This window comes from Micropterus salmoides, unplaced genomic scaffold (assembly GCF_014851395.1).
Source record: "Micropterus salmoides isolate LMB-PRFRI ecotype aquatic unplaced genomic scaffold, ASM1485139v1 Ms_hic_scaffold_1, whole genome shotgun sequence".
NCBI lineage: Eukaryota > Metazoa > Chordata > Actinopteri > Centrarchiformes > Centrarchidae > Micropterus > Micropterus salmoides.
In genome coordinates, this window is record NW_024040040.1 from 56,331,460 (window position 1) to 56,355,426 (window position 23,967).

Here is a 23,967-nt window from a genome sequence, read left to right on the forward strand (position 1 = left end):
TGACACCCTGAACAGTCCGTCCTCAGTGTGAGACCAGCAGCTCATTTAAATAAGTTTTCTTCACACCTTTTTAAATTCATCAGAGCTGCTGAAGATTATTTTTATTGGTGATTAATCTGCTGATTATTTTATTTTAATGTCAGAGAGTCATGAACTCGACTATCCCAGTTTCCCAGAGTCCTGTGCGTCTCCAGAAGTCTTGTTTTTCCTGACCAGCAGCCCAAAACCCAAAGATATTCAAACAATACAGAACAGTTGTAAAGCTCCACCTGGAGGCTGGAACCAGCACTTTACTGTGTTTGTAAAACCACTGAGACCACTGACTGGTTATCAGCTGATCAGGAGTTTTGCACTGTTGGTCGAACAAAACAAGACTGTTGAAGAGCTTTTTAAAACTATTTCTTTTGTTTCAACATTTCAAAGAGGATAAATCAATGAACTGAACTGATAAAGAAAGTAATCTGCAGCTCTGCTGTTTAAACTTTGTCTACAGTAAACTACATATTTAAAATATATTTGTAGAAACTCAGAAGCATCAACGGTTGTTCCTGTAGTAGAAGTATTATTAGTAGTAGCTGATACTCTGCTACAGCACAGACTGATCAATACAACCTCTCAGAGACGGGTCACATGCTGACTGGAGGGTTGTTGTTGTTGTTGTTGTTGTTGTTGTCTCCACCAGGCGGCGGGGCTGAGCTGTGTGTTACAGGCAGAGGTGTTTATGATGCAGCTGACATCACGTGAAGGCAGCGCGCACACGCACACACACACACACACACACACACCCCTCTCCGGTTACCGGGACCGTGTCAGACGAGTTTCTATTTTCTCCATCTTTCCCTCTGACCCGGAACCAGAGAGAGAGAGAGAGAGAGAGAGAGAGAGGACTACACTCTCTCTCCATCACATCATCAGACTCCGCCTCGCGCTCTCCGGTCTGTACCGATCCGGTCACAACAGCTGACCACCGGCGGCTCTGCGGCCGGACCGAGCGGCAGCAGAACCACAACATGGCCCTGCAGCAGCTGCCCCCGTGCGTGATAGACTGCGGGACCGGGTGAGGACACACACACACACACACACACACACACACACACGAACACGCATGGATGCACACGCTGTAAAGTATGTGACGTCATATGTAGCGAGCTGCCTGTGTGCGTGAACGTCGTCATGTCTGTAGCGTGCGGGCCTGAGCGCGTTGTTTTGGTTGGCATTAAAGGGCCAGTTCACTCAATACAGACAATTAGTGGATCAGTAGAACAACAATCATTAACAAAGTTACTTTAAACCGTTCAGGACGGAAATTAAAGACCGATAACATTAAAGCAACATTATGTCCTGAAATAATAATATGTTCAAACACTAACAGGGAGGCCGTCTAACATCACCGCTCACTGCACCCGTTATTAGACTATGTAACGCTGAAACCTCTCAGGAGAACGCCTGAACACTAACACGACTCTTCAGCAAGCGTTAACAAACGCAGGTGGGACCAAACGCTGTTTTACTAGTCCCAAGTCCCAAGTCAAAACCGACCAACCAGTTCTCACTGCCAAGTCGTCACATATGGACACACGATGCCCTTAGCATCATAGTTGGACACACTAAAGGCAGGTGTAGGATATTTAACTGAAGAGTCAGAGGAAGGAGGTGTTTGGCGTGGACAAAAGGCCAGAAACCGGACTTTCAACCAGGAGACTGGTGTTCACTTCCTGTGTGAAACAAAAGTCAACACTGAATGTTTTTATTTAAGGTAGGTAACTTACGTAAGATAAGTCACAGAAGTAACATTATTTAAACCAAACCATGATCATTTCCTAAACTTAAACAAACTGCAGTGTTTCACAATGTTAACCACTAGTTTTATTTTGAAAGTCTAACCAGACATTGCATTTTCATTGTTGCCGACATGACCGCAGAGCCCGACATTTGCAAAAATGAGGCTAAAGGGTAGTTAGAGCGATAGATCTGTCATATGTGACGAGTTGGGATGAGAATTTGTTGGACAGACGAGTCTCAAGTCCTAAACTTTGAGTTGTGAGTCCTAAACAAGTCATAATGAGCTCCTCAGCAGATTTTATACAGTTTCATATTTTAAAACTCTTTCTGAATGAAACGTTAACCTGCACAGAAACAAAAGGCAGAAACAGTTTCACACAGCAAATGTTATTTCATTTCATGATTTCTTTGTGTTGATGCATAGTTTTTATTTATATCATAATTCAGCCTGGGTTTGAGGAGGGGATCAAGTCAGCTGGAGTCAGAAGGCTCAGGTCCAAGTGAAGTTAGCTGTTTGGAGCAGAGCGTCCGCTGGTCGAACGTTCTAACGTTCTAACTTGAGTGCTGAAGTGTTATCTGGACTTCAGGCACAGGAACATGAATATATAAATGATACTGGACTCAGCTGACAGGCGTTATCTCCACATGTAAATGTTTGACAGACAGCATCAGGAGCTGATCCGAGGTCAGTCCCTGGTCTATTCTGGTCTGAATGTGGGACAGCTGGAGGAAGTAGAACAGGAGCTGCAGCAGGAAAACAGGCAGTCGCTCTCATTATTCAGTTATTAGAGGAGACAGTAAGGAGACGGTCACACTGAGAGGACAGTTTGGAGACGGACACGTTTCACACGACTTTATCACACAGACGTTTCTCTGAAATGCAAATATGGAAACAGTCTGTGCACAGATCCAGATCCAAGAACAAAGAGTGTTTAATGTAGTAGTCTGAGGACGTCGTCACACATCAGTTTCTGAATTCAAACATATAAATCACATGTACTGAAGCAGTATGCAGCGTTGCATTGTGGTCCATGGAGGCTGTGTGTAAGCTGCTCTCTGGGTGTGAACACTTCACCGTGCTGCTTCAGGTACAGGTGAGATGAAATGTGAGCCTTCGTGCTGCCTGATGACCTAACTTCACGTGTTAAGTCCGTGTTTGGGCCCAGAGCCAGATGTTGGGAACCTCCCTCCTGTCAGCTCTGGAAACTCTTCTTCACTGGTTCTTGTCTCTGTCTCGTCTCTCAGGTACACAAAGGTCGGCTATGCTGGGAACACAGAGCCGCAGTTCATCATGCCGTCCTGTAAGCATCAAACTCACCTTTGTGTTTTCCTCTCGTGTGGACGCTGTGCTGAAGCAGAGAGGCCTGGAGGGGGTTATAGTAGAAGAAGAGAAGGCCGAGAGTGTCAGGAGAAAGAACTGCAGCCCTTTGTTAGCGGTAGCTCGCTGTTCTGTCACTGTAAACTACCCGTCCTTCATGAGTCTGTCAGTTCAGGGGGTGGGGATGAAGCAGTGGATAAGACACATGCCTTTGGTGTGGTCGACACGGGTTCAGTTCCCCACAGTGACATTCACCACTGTGTCCCTGTGCGAGACACTTAAGCCCTCGTTGCTCCAGAGGCGTGCAACCTCTGACATACTGTATAGAGCAATTGTAAGTCGCTTTGGATAAAAGCGTCAGCTAAATGTAAACCTCATTCATTTAGCCAGCGATAATAATTTCCTGATGAAGCTGACAACATGAAAATGAAGTGTAGATACAAACAGACAGACAGTGACCTTTGACCCCACACTGCTCTCCACACGAGCAGGGGGGTACTCATGTTCAAGTGTGTGTTCTGGGTCAGGTATCGCCATCAAGGAGTCGGCCAGCGTGGGAGAGCAGGCTCAGAGGAGGCTCGTACGAGGAGTCGACGATCTGGACTTCTACATCGGAGACGAAGCAGTAGACAAACCCAACTATGCAACCAAGGTAGGAGGTGGAGGAGGAGGAGCAGGAGGAGGTTCGTCCATCATTGGTGTTGAGTTCATGTGTTCCTGTTTTGTGTGTTCAGTGGCCCATCCGTCATGGGATGGTGGAGGACTGGGATCTGATGGAGAAGTTCATGGAGCAGATCATCTTCAAGTACCTCCGAGCCGAGCCTGAGGACCACAGCTTCCTCATGGTGGGTCTCTTCAGTAATGTTACCCGCGGTTTAACAGCAGCAGAGGTTAAACTGTTGACCTGAACTGTGTCTGATTTGATCAGGCAGCCACTAACAGAGCAGCATTTTCATTCCTTGTAGAGGTCCTCGTGCAGGTTTAGGGGTCCTAGGGGAGGTTGAAGAGGTCCTTGTGCAAATTGCAAGGGTTCTGGGGAGGTTGAAGAGGTCCCCATACAGGTTCCAGGTGTTCTGGGGAGGTTGAAGTGATCCTTGTGCAGGTACCAGGGGTCCTGGAGAGGTTGTAATGGTCCTTGTGCAGGTTTCAGGGGTCCTGGGGAGGTTGCAATGGTCCTCGTACAGGTTCCAGGTGTTCTAGGGAGGTTGTAATGGTCCTCGTGCAGGTTCCAGGTGTTCTAGGGAGGTTGCAATGGTCCTCGTACAGGTTTCAGGGGTCCTGAGGAGGTTGTAATGGTCCTTTTGCAGGTTTCAGGGGTCCTGGGGAGGTTGTAGTGGCCTTTGTACGTTGGTGGTCCGTCTCCTACGTAGTTACGTAGCCAAGATTGGCTGACGTTGAGGGTGAGAAGTGTCCAGCGTTCACACTCCGCTCTTTGACTGTAGTGAGTACACCATCTGGGTACCCACAGTGCATTCTGCCACACTTATGCACTCAGAGTAGTAAGGAAAGGGGCAAATCGAGACACAGCACTGGTCTATGTAAGGAAACTTGTGTGTGTGCAGACGGAGCCTCCTCTCAACACCCCAGAGAACAGAGAGTACCTGGCAGAGATCATGTTTGAGACCTTCAACATACCTGGACTCTACATCGCAGTACAGGTGAGACTCAGTCAGGTGAGAAACACAGACTCATCATATACAGCTGCATCATGGTGTCTCCCTCTATCAGGCCGTGTTGGCGTTGGCGGCGTCCTGGACGTCTCGGCAGGTTGGACAGAGAACTTTGACGGGCATCGTCATCGACAGCGGAGATGGAGTCACGCACGCCATCCCAGTGGTGAGACACGCACACTTTAATCTTTAGATCTCTATACACCGAGTTCACCTTTTTAAACTCTTCACTCAGCTCTCATCCCAAAACAAATGCAACCGTCAAAACACTAACAGGCCGGATCTTTACTGATACCTCCTTACTGCACGGACTGTGCTGCCTCGCAGTCGACAGGGATGAATCAGAAATGCTTTATGATGCGATATTGATTCTGCTTTTTGCTGAGAGAAACTCCAAGTACACAAAATGAAACAACACTGAACTACAGATTCACTACAGGATCACTACTGTACAGGAGAGCTGCAGGCGTAGAACCGTCTGTCCGCTCCAATCCACCTGGGACAGGAACTGTTTGATGTCAGATCCATCAGAGCATTAAAAACTGAACCCATAGATATATGTATTTTCTGCTCACTGATTGGTTGGCGTGGCTGTGCGTCACAGGCTGAGGGCTACGTGATTGGCAGCTGTATAAAACACATCCCCATCGCAGGGCGGGACATCACCTTCTTCATCCAGCAGCTGCTCAGAGACAGAGAGGTGGGGATTCCTCCAGAGCAGTCGCTGGAGACCGCCAAGGCCGTCAAGGTACCCTGGTCCTCCTCATCTACTCCTCTTCAACACTAATCCCAGATTCCTGATCCTTATTCCCTGGATTTCTGTGTACTTCTGTGTGTACTTCTGTGTGCAGGAGCGGTACTGTTACATCTGTCCGGACATTGTGAAGGAGTTCACAAAGTACGACTCTGACCCGGGGAAATGGATCAAACAGTACCGCGGCGTCAACGCCGTCAGTAAGAACGCCTTCCACATTGACGTGGGCTACGAGCGCTTCCTGGGTCCTGAGATCTTCTTCCACCCCGAGGTACCCTTACAGAGCTGTTTAGCTAGGACCAAGTACAGCTCACCTCTGGTATAATATTAATTCCAGTTACAGCAGTTTCATTACGATGTTCTCATCATTGTGATGAAAAAAGCTCCACACGGGGGTTAGTCTGTGACTTGTCAATAATCAGAACCATTCATGCTGAACCAGTTCAACATTTAGAAAGTTTGCTGTATCGCCTCCACCTTTTTATCATGTCCCGCCCCATCCAGGCTGTGATTGGTCAGTCCACGAAAAGTGACATTGATAAGCAACTTTATGCACACGTTTGGATAAAAAAGCACCTGATTTTCTTCCTACTCCGTCTCCACCGGTGGTCAGAAGAAAAGAGTAGTGGCAGCTTGTGCGAAGTGCCGGTACTCAAGAAATGTCCCGGTACGCCAAAGAGTAAAATGTAGAAGTGCCGGTACTGCGTAGTGGTGAGTACCGGCCCACTTCAAGTCTCTTGGCTGTTGCAGTGGTGCTGAGGGTAATGATTGAGCTGCAGTTTGACCAAAGTAGCTTGAAGGATGTGTAGGCCTAAAAAGGCAGATGAATGGTGGCGTGGGAGGAGGCGGGACCTAAAAAGAAAGATGAAAGCAATGCAAAAACACACAACTGTAGAAAGCATAAGCCACATCTTGAGGTCCCAAAAACAGGACATAAAGTCATCGTAATTTAGCCTCTCTTAGTTCATAGTTTTGGTTTTTTTTTTTCTTCAAACAAGCTGTAAAAACGTCACGTTGCTCTGTAGCTGCTGAAGGAGGAAATGATAATACAAAATTTTACTTTAAATATAAATGTGAGCTTATTGCAAAAAATGTCAAGTTCAAAGCAACGTTAGGAAAAGGCTGAAGGTCCTTTAGCTGTAAGCAGGAGGACAAAGAGGCGGTTAAAGGGTTTAAATTTAAACTGAAGTTCAGGTGAAGCTGAAGAGAAAGGTTCACAAAGGTTCATGCGTGTTTTTCAGTTCGCTAACCCAGACTTCATGCAGCCTATCTCTGATGTCGTCGATGATGTCATTCAGAGCTGTCCAATCGATGTGAGGCGACCCCTGTACAAGGTAACTCACCTGAGTGCGTTTCGTCAAAGCAAACCGCAGGTGTCTGATCCTGTTAACTGACGGTGTGTTTGTGTGTCAGAACATCGTGCTCTCCGGAGGATCCACCATGTTCAGAGACTTCGGGCGGCGACTGCAGAGAGACCTGAAGAGAGTCGTGGACGCCCGCCTGAAACTGAGCGAAGAACTCAGCGGAGGACGGATAAAGGTCTGAGAGTTTTAAAAAATTTAACACAGACATTAATTTCCTGGTAATCCCATTTACAAAACTGATGCTGCTATCAGCAAGACGATGGATTCATGCAATAAACAAAAGAGAAATGCTTCTGAAAAAACAAACATCTATGAGTCTAGTCAGCATCAGAACCAGGTCCTCTGACCCCTGACGCGGGTTGTTCTCGTTTCCAAGTGACTAATTTTAGAGGAATGATCTCTGAGCCCTGAATCCACATCTGCAGTCTAACCTAGAACACTGAGTAAAAAGATGGTGGATGGTTTCTGTCTGCAGGCAGTCTGCAGGATTAAGGTGCACCAGATACCTGTTAGTAGCTACGACCCCATACACAAACCACCACTGGAGGTCACATGTCCATTTTTCAACGGGGGGTTTGTTCAGGGATCGCCAGCAGATCAGAGACAGACCAAATGATCAACAAGCAAAAAGACAAATATACTGAATACTGGAGAGAAACGACCAAATCACAAAGTAAATTACATCTAAAGAGAATTCACAACTGACCTGAGCTCAATAACACGTCCTGAACTAAGAAAAGTGTTTTTTTTGTATTTTGTTTATATGTGAGTTTCTGCTTTGGCAACATTATTTACCTAAACATTCAAACCAATACAGGTTAATTGATTGGATTAGTTAATTGGTTATTTGAACTGAGTTGAACGGACAGTGAGTGACTCTCTGTGTTTGCAGCCGAAGCCGATGGAGGTTCAGGTCGTCTCTCATCACATGCAGCGCTACGCCGTCTGGTTTGGAGGCTCCATGTTGGCGTCCACGGTAACCACACACACATTTATACTTCTGTACTCTGGACACTCCCCCATGATCCCGACTTTAACCGAAACCTGATCCTGACTTTAACCATAAAACCAGATGTGAACCTCCAAACATCCCTTTGAGTTTCCTGAATTCACTGTTTTCAGGTATGAAGCTGAAATCAGTCAACAACAAAGATAAACACAGTTTGTTTGTTTGTCTGTTTGCGTTTCCAGCCGGAGTTTTTCCAGGTGTGTCACTCTAAGAAGGACTACGATGAGATCGGCCCCAGCATCTGTCGACACAACCCCGTGTTCGGCATCATGTCCTGATGGCAGCAGCAGCTACAGACGGCTAGCGTGTTGACCTGCTACGTTGTTAGCTTGTTAGCCTGCTCCCCATTAGATAGCCAGAAAGCTAGCCTGTTAGCTCCTTTTTTAAGATTGCTGGCCTGTTTACCTGCTATCGACTAGCCACCTGCCACTTAGCCATTAGCCTGTTAATCTCTTGCCCCATTCAGTTTTTAGCCCACTAGGCTACTAGACTGTCAGCAGGCTAGCTCAGTCTCACCAAGTACACAGACTGAAACACAAGAAACAGTTAAACCAATAAAATTTCCCCTCAGAGAACTTAATACTTGTACAAAACACAAGAGAACCTTTATCCAGAAACATATAAAGTTGTCCAGACCTTAAGATGAGGTCTAGCTAGCTGACAGTCTGCTAGCTGCTAGCTTGTTAGGCATCTTCAAACAGTGGAGAGTGGAGAAGACAGACTTGTTTGAGAGTCTTCTTTTCTCACAGCGATCGGCAGATCACAGATTCAGATCCAAAACATCTTCACCTTCGTCCAGAAAGACGTCTAATCCATTCATAACAAATCCAGTTCCAGTAAAGCTGCGAAGATACTGCCAAAGCCTCCACCAACAGTTCAGGGCCAGTGTGTTGGTCTGCTGCAAACGAACCTCTGAATGAAGGATGAAAGATTTCTTTAAGATTCATTAATTCAGAAGTTCTGTTGACACTAATCCTGTTTTTTCAAACTGTCAGTGATCGTCTCTTTGTTTTGTTTCCTCTTCACATCCCGTGTTTGTGTCCAGTTTAGATTTCATTCAGCTCCAAGCAAAGATAGTCTGATCACATGAAGTCTAAATTCAGATTGTTGTCACACCTCAAGCTCAGTGATGTCGTCTCTAAGCTAACGGCATTAACAGCAATGGCTGTTTCAGTTTGTAAAGCACTTCACCAAAGTGAAACATGCAGAAGTGAATATACCAATCGCAGCAATTCCTTTCATATGAACTGATTTCTGTCTGTACACGTCACGTTTTCTCCAGCGCCACCATCAAGACTAAATGTCCCTTTTCACCAGCACTTAAACAATCTGAAGAACTACTGCTATGAAACTGACCCAACACGTTCTCGTCCCAAGATTTGACAAAGCGTCTGTATTTGATGCAAAAGGTACCCTTCGGCGTCCGTAGGAAACGCCTTTTTAATACGTGGTTAGCGTTCGCAGTCCGGTTAGGTTCAGGCACCAGCACTTCTTGGCTAGGTCTAGAAAAAGATCATGTTTGGGTTGAAATAAGAACGTTACATTATGTAACTTACAACATCCAGTAACTCAGCTTTGGCTTTTGGTTTCAGACGGTGGACGGGCCAGACTGGAGCTACTTGAAGGCTCAGGGCGTCTCATACGGACGCTGAAGGGTACCCTGTGCGGGAGCATTGGTTTTATAAATAAATATAGGCTAAACACACAGCTAACTCTTCGACATAATATTAACTCTAGAGAAGAGAACTGGAGTTCCAACTACGATTATTGTCCAAATAGAAGTAAGACAAACAAAAAGTAACAGGAGTCGTTTTATTTTTTTACCTCAGAGACGCCAAAACTCAGTGAGCGAGTACAATTCACCTTCTTTAATTTGAATATCTTCATGTCGCTCAATAACTTTATTGTTTTGGTTACTTTAGACACGACAAACACAAACTCAGCATGAGGTGATGACCTGTAGTTTCAAACTGAAGGACTTAATCTGATACTGGATCAACCAAGCGGGAAGCTTCCGGTCAGCGAACGCGGAAGTACTTTAAACCTGCATTCTATCGAACGGCCAGCAGGGGGCGACTCTTCTGGTTTCAATAAGAAGTCCGCCTCCGTTAGAAATAATGGTAAAATGTTTCTACTTCTCAGCTGATTTATTCCCTCAGTAAACACTTTCCTGATGAGTCAATCAGGCTAGAGTGACTCGTACCCACGCCACTGTGTAAATTTAACCAGTGCCGTTGAAAAAGCTTCTTAGGAGTCGGCTGTTACATGTAGTACATTTAGTTTTAAGACTGTTGTTATCAGCCCTGTTAAGATGACAGTTAACGTGAATTACAGATGCACCTCGCTAAGCTAGCTAGCTAGCTCCGCACACGGCTGTTAGCTCCACTGTCTCGTCCAAATATGGTCACATCCGGTGCCGCTGGTTGCAAAAAATCAACATGGCAGCGACTTATCGGCCAAACTCGAGGCTTCAAAACGGCGGTCCACACACCAACGGGTGACGTCACCATGACTACGCCCACTTCTTCTATACAGGCTGTGGCATGAACAGCACAAACAAACCACAAACTGGTTTCTACTTCCTCTTTGTTCTCTGGGAGGTTTGATAAATGCTTAGTGACGGCAGCGAGCAGGTCAGCAGAGAGCTGCAGGTAGCTTCATGTGTTACTGTTGGTTTCTTTGTGTTTCTGTTTACTTCTCATGCAGCTCAGCTCATAAAGACACGTGTAGCTGCAGAAATATTGTATAAAAACTGCAGTTTGTTTTTAATTGACGTGAGATCGCGTGTTTCACAGCCTGTAACAAGCTGCTGCACTCAGAGTGTTTATATTTGTAAAGACAGATATTATAAAGTTAAATCCAGACAATACAAATACATAAACTGTAGATACTGTAGAGCCAATCAGCTCCAAGCCACAAACAGCACCGCCAGCTGGAGCGTGGTGCGTTCAGGTACAGTCAAAGTTACACTGTACACTAAACTGTTGATGCTCAGGTCCGTCTGATGTGCGTGTTGGACGCAAGCTGTTTCCATGGCAACGTGGTCCAATGAAAAGGAGCAGTATTTTGAGTGATGTGAGCAGGTCACCTGACCTGACCGTTCACACCTGTACCTTCACTTCCTGTCCACGTGCTCAGTAACTGGCTAATTCCAGTCCTACAGGTCCTACGACACGTATTGATTAGCGCAGCTGATCAGCTGTGATCGGAGCTGGCCTTGTGGTTTGGACCTGAGTCTCTGGCTGGAGGACGGCTGAGTGTAAAAAGACAGATGATTTAGTTTTATGAGGACGTCCAGGGAGATCAGCTGAACGTTTTGATCCTGAGCTCAATAAACTCCTTCAACCCCGACTTTCCCGTCTCTCCTGCTGGATCCTGTTATTATCAGACTGCAAGCTGAGAACATCTTTATTGGTTAAATATTAATAGTGTTTTCTCTTTAATGTAGCATCAGTTCAGATTCAGGAGGACCATTCTTTTGATTTTCCGTCCATCTATCACTTATCTATGCAGGGTTGTGGGACAATTTTAATTTAAAATGTTTTTTGCGAAATATTAAACAAAACAAAAATTCATCCTGCGATTTGAAAATTTCAGTGGGTCATATTATGAATTCAATAAGATTTAAATGAATTGTTCAGCCCTAATATATAGAATATATATGTTTTTACATCATTTAACACCTGCAACAAGGTGCATCTCCTGCAGCTAATGCTTCGCTCTCTAACGGAGATCTCATTGGTTTAAACTGCAGAAGAACATAATCTATTGGCAACTGGACCGCAGACGTGTTGGTGATACTCACAGTGAGCCTTTAATATCCATTTTAAGTTAAACTTTATGAATTCTGCTCTTATATTAGAACCAAAAACTTTAAATGGGGTTTAAAGCTGAAAGAAGAAGCTAAAGAACGAAGGAAAAGGTTCAGAAATACAGGTGCGTCCTGTAAAACTAGAATATCAAGAAAAAAGTTTAAAGTCAAAACGTGAAAGTTCTTCTGGATTCATATTAAGTGAAATATTTACTTTTTTATTTGTTTTAATCTTGATGATTTCAGCTCACAGCTCCTGGAAATCAAATAGTATTAAAGAAACGTCGACCTGAGCAAACCACGTTTCCTTCACTTGCGTCTTTTCCTCGCGTCTTAGTCCCGCCCACCGGGATGCAGGGAACCAGGGGCTGAGCCACAAACAGTGAAGCCGACCGACCCTGCACGGACGGTTCCATGTAGGCCCAAAAATGAAAACCCTGTGACATCCCGTCGCACACAGAAGATGCAACCGTATTGCTTAGATTATAAACTGTCAGCGAATCTAAAACAACTATTCTGCGTTGGTGTTCGGCAGGCGAGCCTCGTAGTTGGGCTGATTAATCAGACGGCGGCAGCTGATCACAGCTGGGGCCACTTCAGCGCAGACAAAACGGAGCAAAACGTTTTTCTTTCAACAGAAACGGTGGTCCCCTGAACACCCTGCTCTGTACGCAAGCGCACTGCATTTTCCTGGCTTTTTAACACCGTTGTGTTTACAAACTCGTTGCAGTTGATTGGGTGACACCTGAGACACGCCCACCAAACAGGAGAAAACACACCTGAAGCCCGTTGCAGAACGTTGCGCAACGTTTCAAGGAAACATGCCGTTCAATCTGAAAACGTTGCAAACCGCTGCAAAACGTTTTGAGGTTGAACTCTCCCCCGATCAGCTGTCAGTCGGCTCTCTAGAGATTTGATGGAGTTTGTCTTTTTCATCATTACAAAAAGATATTAATGACAGAAATGATCATTATGAAATAAACTTCCTGTCTGTCCTGACAGCAGCTCACCTCAGCCTGCATGGAAGTCACACTATATTAAAATGATCCAGTTTGATACGTTCATTTAGATTGAATTATGAAGGGCAGTTTATTAGAGAAGCAAATAGTGAACTGCATCCTGCATGCAGACTTGCATGTACAAATCACCAGCAGTAAATATTGAACTACAAGAAGCCGGACACTTGCAAGCCTTTACTTAGTTATGTAAAGCTTTTGATTGGACAGTTAAGTCCTGGAGATGTAGTGACAACAGCTGCTCATGGGGCCCCAAATTCCAGGTTTCTGTCCCGCTCAGAGGATCTTTTCTACTGGCACAATACTCACATTATCTGCATTTATATTTATTATGTATGTATCAATTATGTTATTGAATAACCCAGAATATGATGTCTTGGGATTTATCAGGCGAAAGGTTTAAGAGAAATTGAAATGAAGTCGATACTCAGTTTTAGGCTTTCGGCCCATAACTCTTTTCAGTGATGCACTTGAGTTTAATGTTTCTGTCATGATGCATCACATAAGGGCTTCCCAGTAAGGGGGCGTGTCGGCCAGTAAAAGACTTCCGCGAAGGATGCACTGGTGTTTCCTCGCTCCTCGGAGAGCAAATAAGAACGGCCTGCAAGATGGTGGAGCGGAACAACTTCCGGTTCAAGCCATGAAACGACAAGTAAGAGAGTTGAGAAGCAGCCTCTGTCCTAAATAAGTGCGTCTGTCAGGAGGAGGCTGCAGATTAGTGACGTGATGTTGCTCCTCCGGGCCGCTGGGGGCAGCAGCGCCGCAGCTTCACTCTGCAGAATCAGTGCCGAGCTGCTCGAGCCAGCAGAGAAACTTCTGATGAGAAGATTCACAAACACACTCTAACTTTTAAACTCTTGCGTGAACCGGTGTGAACATGTGGTCGGAGCGCACGTGAGCTCCGTTTGCGCATCTGAAAACATCGCGATGTTTCCGGTAAGTGTTAATTTACTAACGCGACTGATCTCAGGAGACTTTCGGTGCATCAAACCGTCCGTGTGGCCCTTTACTGCAGGACTCCTGCTGCTTCACCCGAGAACTGCAGCGCTGGGTCTAATTATTAGCCAGTAAATAAAAGAAAACGTTTCCATTCTGCAGAGGAGCAAAACCAACACATACAATTAGACTATGACTAATTTAAAAAATATATGTTTGTCACAGTAACTAATAAAAGTCCGTGTGTGCACAGGACACACCTGGAACAGCTGGAACAGGTGCAGCGGCGCCGGGAGAGGCGCTCACATTACTGAAAGGAAGTCTGAGAACCAGACAGTTCTGTTTCTGACCCGGATGGACAACTCATCAGTTTCAGAGGCAGTTTGCAGATATTAGGGGTCCCACACAGAACTAATGTCAGGTCGGGTTTATCTAAAATAAAATGCATCAGCCTGTGCATCACCTGGGTCTGTGTGGCCTGCTGAAGACGTCTGGACCGGGTCTGTGCTGTACCTGGCTTATGATCCAGCATCTTCTCTACTGACAGATTTAAGCATATCAACACTTGATACACAGATATGAATGTTGCATCAGGCCCGTTCACACTGGCTCCCCCAGGTTTCCTTTCACATTTTCAAAGCTAAAATATTATTTATACTAGGGCTGGGCGGTACGGCCAAAATGTTACCACGATAACAAATTTCATTTGATCTGGATAAAAGTCAAATCATCGAGTTTAAAGGCTGATTTCTTTCTGGTCAGAACAAAAAACAGTGGATCACTTAACAAATCTGAGGAAGAACATTCACAGCTATTGTCATTAAATCTGTTTTTTTTTTTGTGTCCAGCTCTTATTTATCCTATGACCTGACGCAATAAATGATGTTTATTATTTACTGAGAGATCATCAGATGTGCGTCCATGTTGCTCAGTCTGTGCTGCACATCAACATTTTAATAGTCAATGTCAATCCACTGCTTTCTTGCAACAGTGCAGAGTTGTAACTAAACCAGCTAATCACTGTCTTGTTTGTCTGGACCGGTCGCACTAATGCTGGAATGCAATAAGGTTCTTTTATATATGACTCTTCTCCTGAAATGCGCCAGTTTCATTTCACAAGTTCACCTGACTGCTGTTCCTAAAGTCACCCTAAAGTTATTTTCTCTGCTTGTGCGCAGCAGGATAGTCCCTCTTCATCCTCTCATCTCCGTTATAAACACTGACTCGTTTGTTGCCACGTTTCATATGGTTAACTAGCTCACGGACCGCTTCACATTAACCAGGAGTTTACTTTGAAAGTCTAACCGGACGTTGCAGATGCAGCCAATTGTTGCTAACTTGACCGCAGAGCCCTACAGCTCCAAAAACGACGCCAAGGGGACTTGACCATTTCACTGGGGCGCCGCACATGGAGACAGGGGCACGGGCGCCAGTAAAAGGGTCTAGTCTATGGACTGAAAAAAGATTTGACTTCATTTTCCTCCTTGAACTGCGATTGGTCGGCTTGTTATCAGCGCATTTCCTCTGAGCTCCCAGAAAGCGCTCCGTGCTTTGAAGCCAGTTTCGCCAGTAGCTGCAACACGGGGGAAACTTTATTTTGAGCGTCACAACCCCGCGACTCGTTTCACTGTCAGAGTTTGATCAACAAAAACACACTCAGGAGGAACTGAAACTCGTCTCTGGAGCATCATTTAATATGTGCAGCTGTGTGAAGGTTATAAAATTGACGGTGAAGGTGACCTGGAGTTCAGGTGAGGTCCTGACTGTGTTTGTCTCGTCCCTCTGCAGGTTGTTCAGGTGATCCAGGAGAGGAGGAGAGGAGGAGGGAGGTGGGCTGCCAGTGGGAGAGTCCAGAGGAGGAGAGGAGGGAGGTGGGCTGCCAGAGCGAGTCAGCAGAGAGGAGAGACGCCGCCGTCCAGGTGGACCTGCTGAGCCAGCAGCTCAGCTGGAGACACTCAGGTGAGACGCTCCTGAACGCACCGCTGTCAGCTGACCACAATCTGTCAGTAAGAAATACTCACCTGTCTGTGTGTCCAGGTGTGTGCGGCGTGGCCTGGCAGTGTGTCTCTGTCAGAGCGGATGAACCAGGAGGGGGCGCTCTGCTGCAGCACTGCAGCTCACACAGGCCGGACGCTCACCACGGCGCCCCCCTCTACCTGCTCTGCTCCCACCACGGACACACGCCGCTACCCACAATGCCTCAGTACGGACCACCTGCGCCTCCGGACCTCCTACAGACCGCCTCGCCACCCAGCATGCCTCTGTGCGGCGTGTCCCCCAGTGCAGGCAGCTGTGAAGCTCCTCCCCCTGGACTCATCGCTCCTCTGAGCGAGGAGGATGAGGAGGAGGAGGAAGGCTCGTTCAAACATGAGAAGAGTGAGTTGCTGAGCTCTAGTCACTATCAGGGACACCGTCACGCTCTGAAAGGGGACACGTGTCTTTGTTCCCAGAGTGACGGCGTTCCCTCATAATTTCTTCTTCTCTGTTCACTCTTTCTGCAGATGAGCGTCTCCGTGGTAACAGACGGCCCACAATAACGACGGACGGGCAGAAGAAGAAGAGGAGGACCAAACACATCGCAGGAAGAGTCCAGCCCAGGAGGAAGAGTCCCGGCAGCACCGCCCGCCGACAGAGGGAGATGGACGATAAATCGCAGCCTGACCGTCGTCAGGCTGTCGTCCAATCAGAAGGCATACCTTCAAAAGGCAACCGCAAGACGCAACGAGGAGAGACACGAATCCAACGCACCCAGAAAATGATTGTGAAGAAGAAGAAGGAGGAAGGAGGAAAGAAGGGGAGGTGTAAGCAGGAGCAGAGGGAGGACGAGTCAACGGTGGAGGAACGAGTCAGACCTGTGAAGAGGGACGTGGCGGTTAGGCCGAGGAGGAAGGCGGTCGGTCCACCCATCAGATACCTCATCGAGTTCGAGGAGCGGTCACGTGGCCCGTTGGCGACCAATCACAGCAAAGCAATGGGAGCCAAAGCTGAAAGGAAGCTGAGGTTGGAGCATCAAGAGGACGAGGAGACGAGAGATGGGGTGGAGCGAACAGAGCCGACAGACAGCAGCAGGGTGGAGTCCCCTCAGGACGGAGGAGGCGGAGGGTGGCAGCTCTGTCAGGTGGGTCCTCATCTATATACACTCAATACACTATGTTTCACAGAATGGATCATACAGGATTTAAATGTTTAGTTTCCTGTTCGATAGTCGTATTTAATGAAGGCTGAATGACTCCAGGCCACTGGTTCCCAGAATACCTGGGGTCACACAGTGAAAACTGTTTTTTTCCTGAAACCTTTTAGGAAACGTCACCACATGATAAGACACTTCCGCCCAAATGTTGGGTGTTTCAGCTGAATGTTTCTTACCTGAATCCAATTGTTTATGTTGGGTCTGACCTGGATTACTGTGTCAAGTCTGAGCAATTTTTTAGCCAAATACTAATATACTTAAAGTTCAACTTTCTCCATTCATAGACAGTTTGTCTTACTGTGGACTGATGGACATCCAGGCTTTTAGAGATACTTCTGTAACCCTCCAGCTTCATGCAAGTCAACAACTCTTAATCTTAGAGCTATTTGGGTCGAAGCATGGTTCACATCAGGCAATGCTTTAAGTTTTATAGGGCAGGGCAGAGATGCTCTCAAGTCTTTGAGCCAGAGTCCAAGTCAAGTCTTAAGTCTCTCGTGGTTATAAAACTGCATAGCTGTAAGGGATTCTGTAACTGTAACCTGTTTTTCACTTACAGAGCACAACCTTGTGATGTACAGTGACATTAATGACATCTTATTAACTACTGTCAACACACTACCAGACTCTCAAACCAGTAACCTGTTTGCTGCCGACGTTAATAATTAACATGATGGCAGCCAGAGGGACGTAAATGATTATGTTAATCGACTACCACAAGTTTGGCAAGTAAACAAACGCTCATTCATCTTTTCACAACATACAACAGTCGGAGTTAACCTCCCGTAGGTCGTAGCTAAAGCAAGAAGCAAGCTAACGTTAGATGGCCAATGCTGAGCTAAACATGTTTACTAACCTCAGGTTATTAACCTATTTGCGTTCAGCGCTTCTTTGTTTGGGTCTTGTTGTAGGAAGTTTTAAAGCCAAAGTTTATGATGAATGGCTCAGCAGCTGCCGTTGTTTGTTGTCCTCTCCCACGTGTGGCCGCGCGCAGCAGATACTAGGCCTACATATAACATAAAACATATAATCGTTTGTGTGGATGATGTGGTCCTGATGGCATCATTGGTCCGTAACCTTCAGCTCTCACTGGATCGGTTCACAGCAGAGTCCGAAGCGGTTGGGATGAGGGTTAGCACCTCTAAATCTGTGGCCATGGTTCTGAGCAGGAAAGTGGTGGAGTGCCAACTCCAGGTAGAAAATGAGTCGTTACCCCAAGTGAAGGAGTTCAAGTACCTCGGGGTCTTGTTCACGATCTACCGGTCGATTTTTGCTCCTACCCTCACCTATGGTCATGAAGGCTGGGTCATGACCGAAAGAACGAGATCATGGGTACAAGCGGCCGAAAATGGTTTCCTCAGGCGGGTGGCTGGTGTCTCCCTTAGAGATAGGGTGAGAAGCTCGGCCATCCGCGGGGAGCTCAGAGTAGAGCCGCTGCTCCTTTGCGTTGAAAGGAGCCAGTTGAGGTGGTTTGGGCATCTGGTAAGGATGCCTCCTGGACGCGTCCCTAGGGAGGTGTTCCAGGCACGTCCAGCTGGGAGGAGGCCTCGGGGAAGACCCAGGACTAGGTGGAGAGATTATATCTCCACACTGGCCTGGGAGCGCCTTGGGATCCTCCAGTCAGAGCTGGTTAATGTGGCTCGGGAAAGAGAAGTTTGGGGTCCCCTGCTGGAGCTGCTGCCCCCGCGACCCGACCCCGGATAAGCGGATGAAGTGGATGGTGGTAGTAGTTTCAGCAGACAGTAGATGTGTTTCCATATACGTTTTTTTAATGCACATTTTGAAGTATCTCATCAAAAAGGATGATGGAAACAGCAAAATTCCAAAAAGGTTTTTACGCTCGCTTGAGGTTGATTTTTGTCGAAAAAGAGTAAATGCGCTAAATGGGAGATGCAAACACTTTTACCAACTAAGTTCTGACGTAAAGAACTTGTAACTACGCTTGCTGTAGCCTGGTTTATTAGCTCCAAACAAGCTGATGGAAACACTTATTTAGCATTTTTTGTGACATTTCAAAACTACGCTTAAAATTGGCATGACAATTATATTGAAACATGGCTTGTGTTCATCTATTTTTGTGACTTAGATGAAGATCAGATCACATTTTATGACAAATTTATGCAGAAATTCAATTCTAAAGGGTTCACATACTTTTTCCTGCGACTGTAAAGTGAGACTTAAAGCATAATAAACCCTAAAACACATTAATACATCATGTATAGTGTTTTTAAAGCATACATAGAAAGAGTGGTGAAAAGAATGTGAAACAAAAGTGGCTTATAATGCTATATAAACACTGAACAAAATCTGTGTTAGTGAGCACTTCTCCTTTGTCGAGATAATCCATCCACCTCACAGGTGTGGCAGATCAAGATGCTGATCAAATAGCATGGGTATTGCACAGGTGTGCCTTAGGCTGGCCACAATAAAAGGCCATCACACAGCACAATGCAACAGATGTTGCCATTTTGAGGGAGCGTGCAATTGGCATGCTGACTGCAGGAATGTCCACCAGAGCAGTTGCCCGTGAATTGTATGTTCTTAACTCTACCATAAGCCGTCTCCAAAGGTGTTTCAGAGAATTTGGCAGTACATCCAACCGGCCTCACAACCGCAGACCACGTGTCACCACACCAGCACAGGACCTCCCCATCAAGCACTTCACCTCCAAGACCGTCTGAGACCAGCCACCCGGACGGCTGCTGCAACAATTTGTTTGAATTTCTGTACAAACTGCCAGGAACCATCTCAGGGAAGCTCATCTGCATGCTCGCAAGGCCATTGAAGAGGAGTGAACCAACATTCCACAGACCACAATCAACAACCTGATCAACTCTATGTGAAGGAGATGTGTTGCACTGCATGAGGCAAATGATGGTCATATCAAATACTGACTTGTTTCCGGTTCCCCCCAATACAGTGTACTTGCACATTTTCAAGTGGCCTTTTATTGTGGCCAGCCTAAGGCACACCTGTGCAGTCCCCATGCTGATATGCCACACCTGTGAAGTGGATGGATTCTCAGCAAAGGACAAGTGCTCACTAACACAGATTTTGACAGATTTGTGAACAATATTTGAGAGAAATAAGCCTTTTGTGCACAGAAAGTCTTAGATCTTTGAGTTCAGCTCATGATGAATGGAGGCAAAAACAAAATTGTTACGTTTATAATGTTCAGTATCATAATATCATACTGTAATTTAAAACATACACACACCCCAGTTTGTACTGTTGAAGCATACCTGAAGGTAACAAATAACACTAGTACACATACGAAGTGAACACGTCAGCCACGGTGGGCGCCATGATGGTAGAAATGTCAACAGGTAACCTAATAATTCAGCTATGTTTAATGTTACATCTTTTTCTGAACCACGTTTTGAGAACTGAGTCGATGTGATTTCTGTGTTCCTGCAGGCGCCTAATTTGAAATCAGTAAGTAGTATTGGCTTCTACTCACCTGCGATAACACTGTGTCACTCTGTCTGTACTCAGGTGTGTGGTCTGACCTTTACCTGTCGGTCGGCGCTGCAGCTCCACCTGTCTGTCCACAGAGCAGGACGCCACCTCAGCTGCCAACCCTGCAACAAGAAGTTCAGCTGCGCCAGCACCCTGCATCTGCACCATCGCCGCCATCACCATGAAGGTTGGGCGGCATCCGGTTGCACCCGAGCAGCTGATGACAAACAGGAAGATGAGGTCCTTCCACGTCCCAGCAAGGCTCATGATTGGTCAAGATGCAGAAAGCGTGCGCGAAGAAATCCCTGGTGGTGGGTCGACTACCAGACCACCATAAGGAGGAGACAGCAGGAGCGAGATGGAGCAAGGGGGAGGAAGAGGTGTAGAGAAGAGGTGGAGGTGGTGAAACGAGTCTGTCTGAAGGAGGAGGGAGGAGGAGAGGAAGGACAAGTAAAGGAGAACAAGGTGGAGGTGACACAAGTCTGTCTGAAGGAGGAGGAGGAGGAGGGATGGACAAAAGGAGGTGGTGGAGCAACCTCAGAGGCTGAGGAGGATGATGGTAGGCCCACCAATCAGATATCTCCTGGAGTCAGAGGGACAGTCACATGGTCCAGGAACAGCCAATCAGGACAGAGGGTGGGAATTTAAACATGGAAATAAACCACAGAACAAGAGCGAAGCTGGGGGCGGAGCTTCAAATGACGCGTCAATGATTGACAGGTCTGAGGAAACAGTACAGACAGACAGGCAGGCAGGTCGGACCAATCAGGACACAGCGAACAGAAACAAACAAAGAGGAAGACCAAAAAAGGTCAAGTTTGACAGTGAGGCTGGGGGCGGGGCTTCAGAGGTGGCTGAAAGGTCAGGGGCTGCAGAGAGACAGATGGGTCAGACGGTCTCAGAGACACAGACGGGTCAGACAGTCACAGAAAGACAGACGGGTCAGACGGTCACAATGACACAGACGGGTCAGACGGTGTCAGAGACACATACGGGTCAGATGGTCACAATGACACAGACGGGTCAGACGGTCTCAGAGACACAGACGGGTCAGACGGTGTCAGAGACACAGACGGGTCAGACGGTGTCGGAGACACAGACGGGTCAGATGGTCTCAGAGACACAGACGGGTCAGACTGTCTCAGAGACACAGACGGGTCAGACGGTGTCAGTGACACAGACGGTCGCAGAGACACAGACGGGTCAGACAGTCACAGAAAGACAGACGGGTCAGACGGTCACAATGACACAGACAGGTCAGATGATGTCAGAGACACAGACAGGTCAGACAGTCACAATGACACAGACAGGTCAGATGGTGTCAGAGACACAGACGGGTCAGACGGTCACAATGACACAGACAGGTCAGACGGTGTCAGAGACACAGACGGGTCAGACGGTCACAATGACACAGACGGTCTCAGAGACACAGACGGTCTCAGAGACACAGACGGGTCAGATGGTCTCAGAGACACAGACGGTCACAATGACACAGACGGGTCAGACGGTCTCAGAGACACAGACGGTCTCAGAGACACAGACGGGTCAGACGGTCTCAGTGACACAGACGGTTGCAGAGACGGCACTGCAGTTTCAGCTGTCCGTCCACAGAGCAGGACGCCGCCTCAGCTGCCAACCCTGCAACAAGAAGTTCAGCTGCGTCAACACCCTGCGTCTGCACCATCGCCGCCATCACCACCTGGATGCAGGTGGTCATCATGAAGGTGGGGCGGCGTCCAGCAGTGCCCAAGCTGCTGATGAGAAACAGGAAGAAGAGGTCCTTCCACGTCCCACCAAGGCTCATGATTGGTCAAGATGCAGAAAGCGTGCGCGAAGAAATCCCTGGTGGTGGGTCGACTACCAGACCACCATAAGGAGAACACAGCAGGAGCGAGATGGAGCAAGGGGGAGGAAGAGGTGTAGAGAAGAGGTGGAGGTGGTGAAACGAGTCTGTCTGAAGGAGGAGGGAGGAGGAGAGGATGGACAAAAGGAGGTGGTGGAGCAACCTCAGAGGCTGAGGAGGATGATGGTAGGCCCACCAATCAGATATCTCCTGGAGTCAGAGGGACAGTCACATGGTCCAGGAACAGCCAATCAGGACAGGGGGTGGGAATTTAAACATGGAAATAAACCAAAGAACAAGAGCGAAGCTGGGGGCGGAGCTTCAAATGACGCGTCAATGATTGACAGGTCTGAGGAAACAGTACAGACAGACAGGCAGGCAGGTCGGACCAATCAGGACACAGCGAACAGAAACAAACAAAGAGGAAAACCAAAAAAGGTCAAGTTTGACAGTGAGGCTGGGGGCGGGGCTTCAGAGGTGGCTGAAAGGTCAGGGGCTGCAGAGAGACAGATGGGTCAGACGGTCTCAGAGACACAGACGGGTCAGACAGTCACAGAAAGACAGACGGGTCAGACGGTCTCAGAGAGACAGATGGGTCAGACAGTCACAGAAAGACAGACGGGTCAGACGGTCTCAGAGACACAGACGGGTCAGATGGTCTCAGAGAGTCAGAGGGTATCCAACACACAGATAGGTTCGCACAGACGGGACTACCTGGTATACAGAGACCTGCAGAGCGGTCAGGTGACCATCATCTCCCCCTGCTGTGTCAGACTGCAGCGTCTCCTCTGATTGGCAAGACAGGAAATGTTTGTTTGAATGTGAAGAGTTAAATGTTTGTTATATGAGGTTCTTTCTATGTTCTGAAAGTGAAGTTAGAAACATAGAAATATTTTGTACAAGAGGTCAGGTGTGTAGTTTTTATCTTGTTTCATCAGTTTTTTTTATCATATGTATATTTATATGTGTTTGTACTGTATCTCTCTTAACTGTTGATATGTTCATTACTGGATTGTCTGTCAGATTAGAGCTCCTGCTCCTCATCTATTGTTGGGTTTTATGAAGTTACTCTAATGTTGGGGAAGAATCAGCCGACAGAGAGACACTACAATGATTTATGCCAGGACTTTTATTCTGATAATCTATTCAACTGCACAAACAGACGTTTATTGTAAAAATTGCGTCTGTCTCAGATATTATTTTGTCAGACTGAAGCCCTTTAATGAAGGTAAGAAAAAGTTTTGATCAAATTTGCATTTATTGTTTAACAGATTTAATAAACTGTTCAGCGTCATATTGCACACAGAAGGTCAATATATTCCATTGTGAACTCGTCTGTACCATCTTCATCACTTAAAACTGTGATAGGTAATGACGGAGAAACCAATTGATTAAAAGTACAATTTGAAGCACTTGGCATTCCCAGTTACCAGGTTTGGTCTCCCTCTTTGGCTATGATGTCTGGAGGTGTGAAGAATGCTGATCACTGATCTGACCATGATTATTGACTTGGCTTTTTATCCATACATAATTTAAAAAGTTTAAAAACTGTGACCCATCCACCATTGTGTCCCTGAGCAAGACACTTAACCCCTACTTGCTCCAGAGGCGTGCAACCTCTGACATGTATTGTGTGTGTGTGTGTGTATATATATATATATATATATATATATATATATATATATATATATATATATATATATATATATATATATATATAAAATTGTAAATCGCTTTGGGTAAAAGCGTCTGCTAAATGAATAAATGTAAGTGTAAAAACTAGGTGTACATAAAGTAGTAAAAACTAGCTGTATGGTA

General features: G+C 46.5%; 2 protein-coding genes across 2 annotated transcripts; both read left to right on the forward strand.

The window, feature by feature from the left end:
• Positions 1-828: 828 nt before the first annotated feature.
• On the forward strand, positions 829-10,129 carry LOC119897530 (actin-related protein 3B-like). Its single transcript, XM_038711298.1, has 12 exons — positions 829-1,057; positions 3,028-3,083; positions 3,628-3,752; positions 3,835-3,945; positions 4,663-4,758; positions 4,829-4,936; positions 5,375-5,518; positions 5,622-5,795; positions 6,766-6,858; positions 6,938-7,063; positions 7,781-7,864; positions 8,080-10,129. Exons 1-12 carry the CDS (start codon positions 1,011-1,013, stop codon positions 8,173-8,175), a joined length of 1,260 nt encoding a protein of 419 aa, XP_038567226.1. The 5' UTR covers positions 829-1,010; the 3' UTR covers positions 8,176-10,129.
• Positions 10,130-15,472: 5,343 nt separating this feature from the next.
• On the forward strand, positions 15,473-20,954 carry LOC119887580 (zinc finger protein with KRAB and SCAN domains 1-like). The gene is made up of 4 exons (XM_038698328.1): positions 15,473-15,619; positions 15,698-16,036; positions 16,162-16,778; positions 20,343-20,954. The coding sequence occupies exons 2-4, from the start codon at positions 15,856-15,858 to the stop codon at positions 20,952-20,954; spliced, it is 1,410 nt and encodes a 469-aa protein (XP_038554256.1). The 5' UTR covers positions 15,473-15,619; positions 15,698-15,855.
• Positions 20,955-23,967: the final 3,013 nt, after the last annotated feature.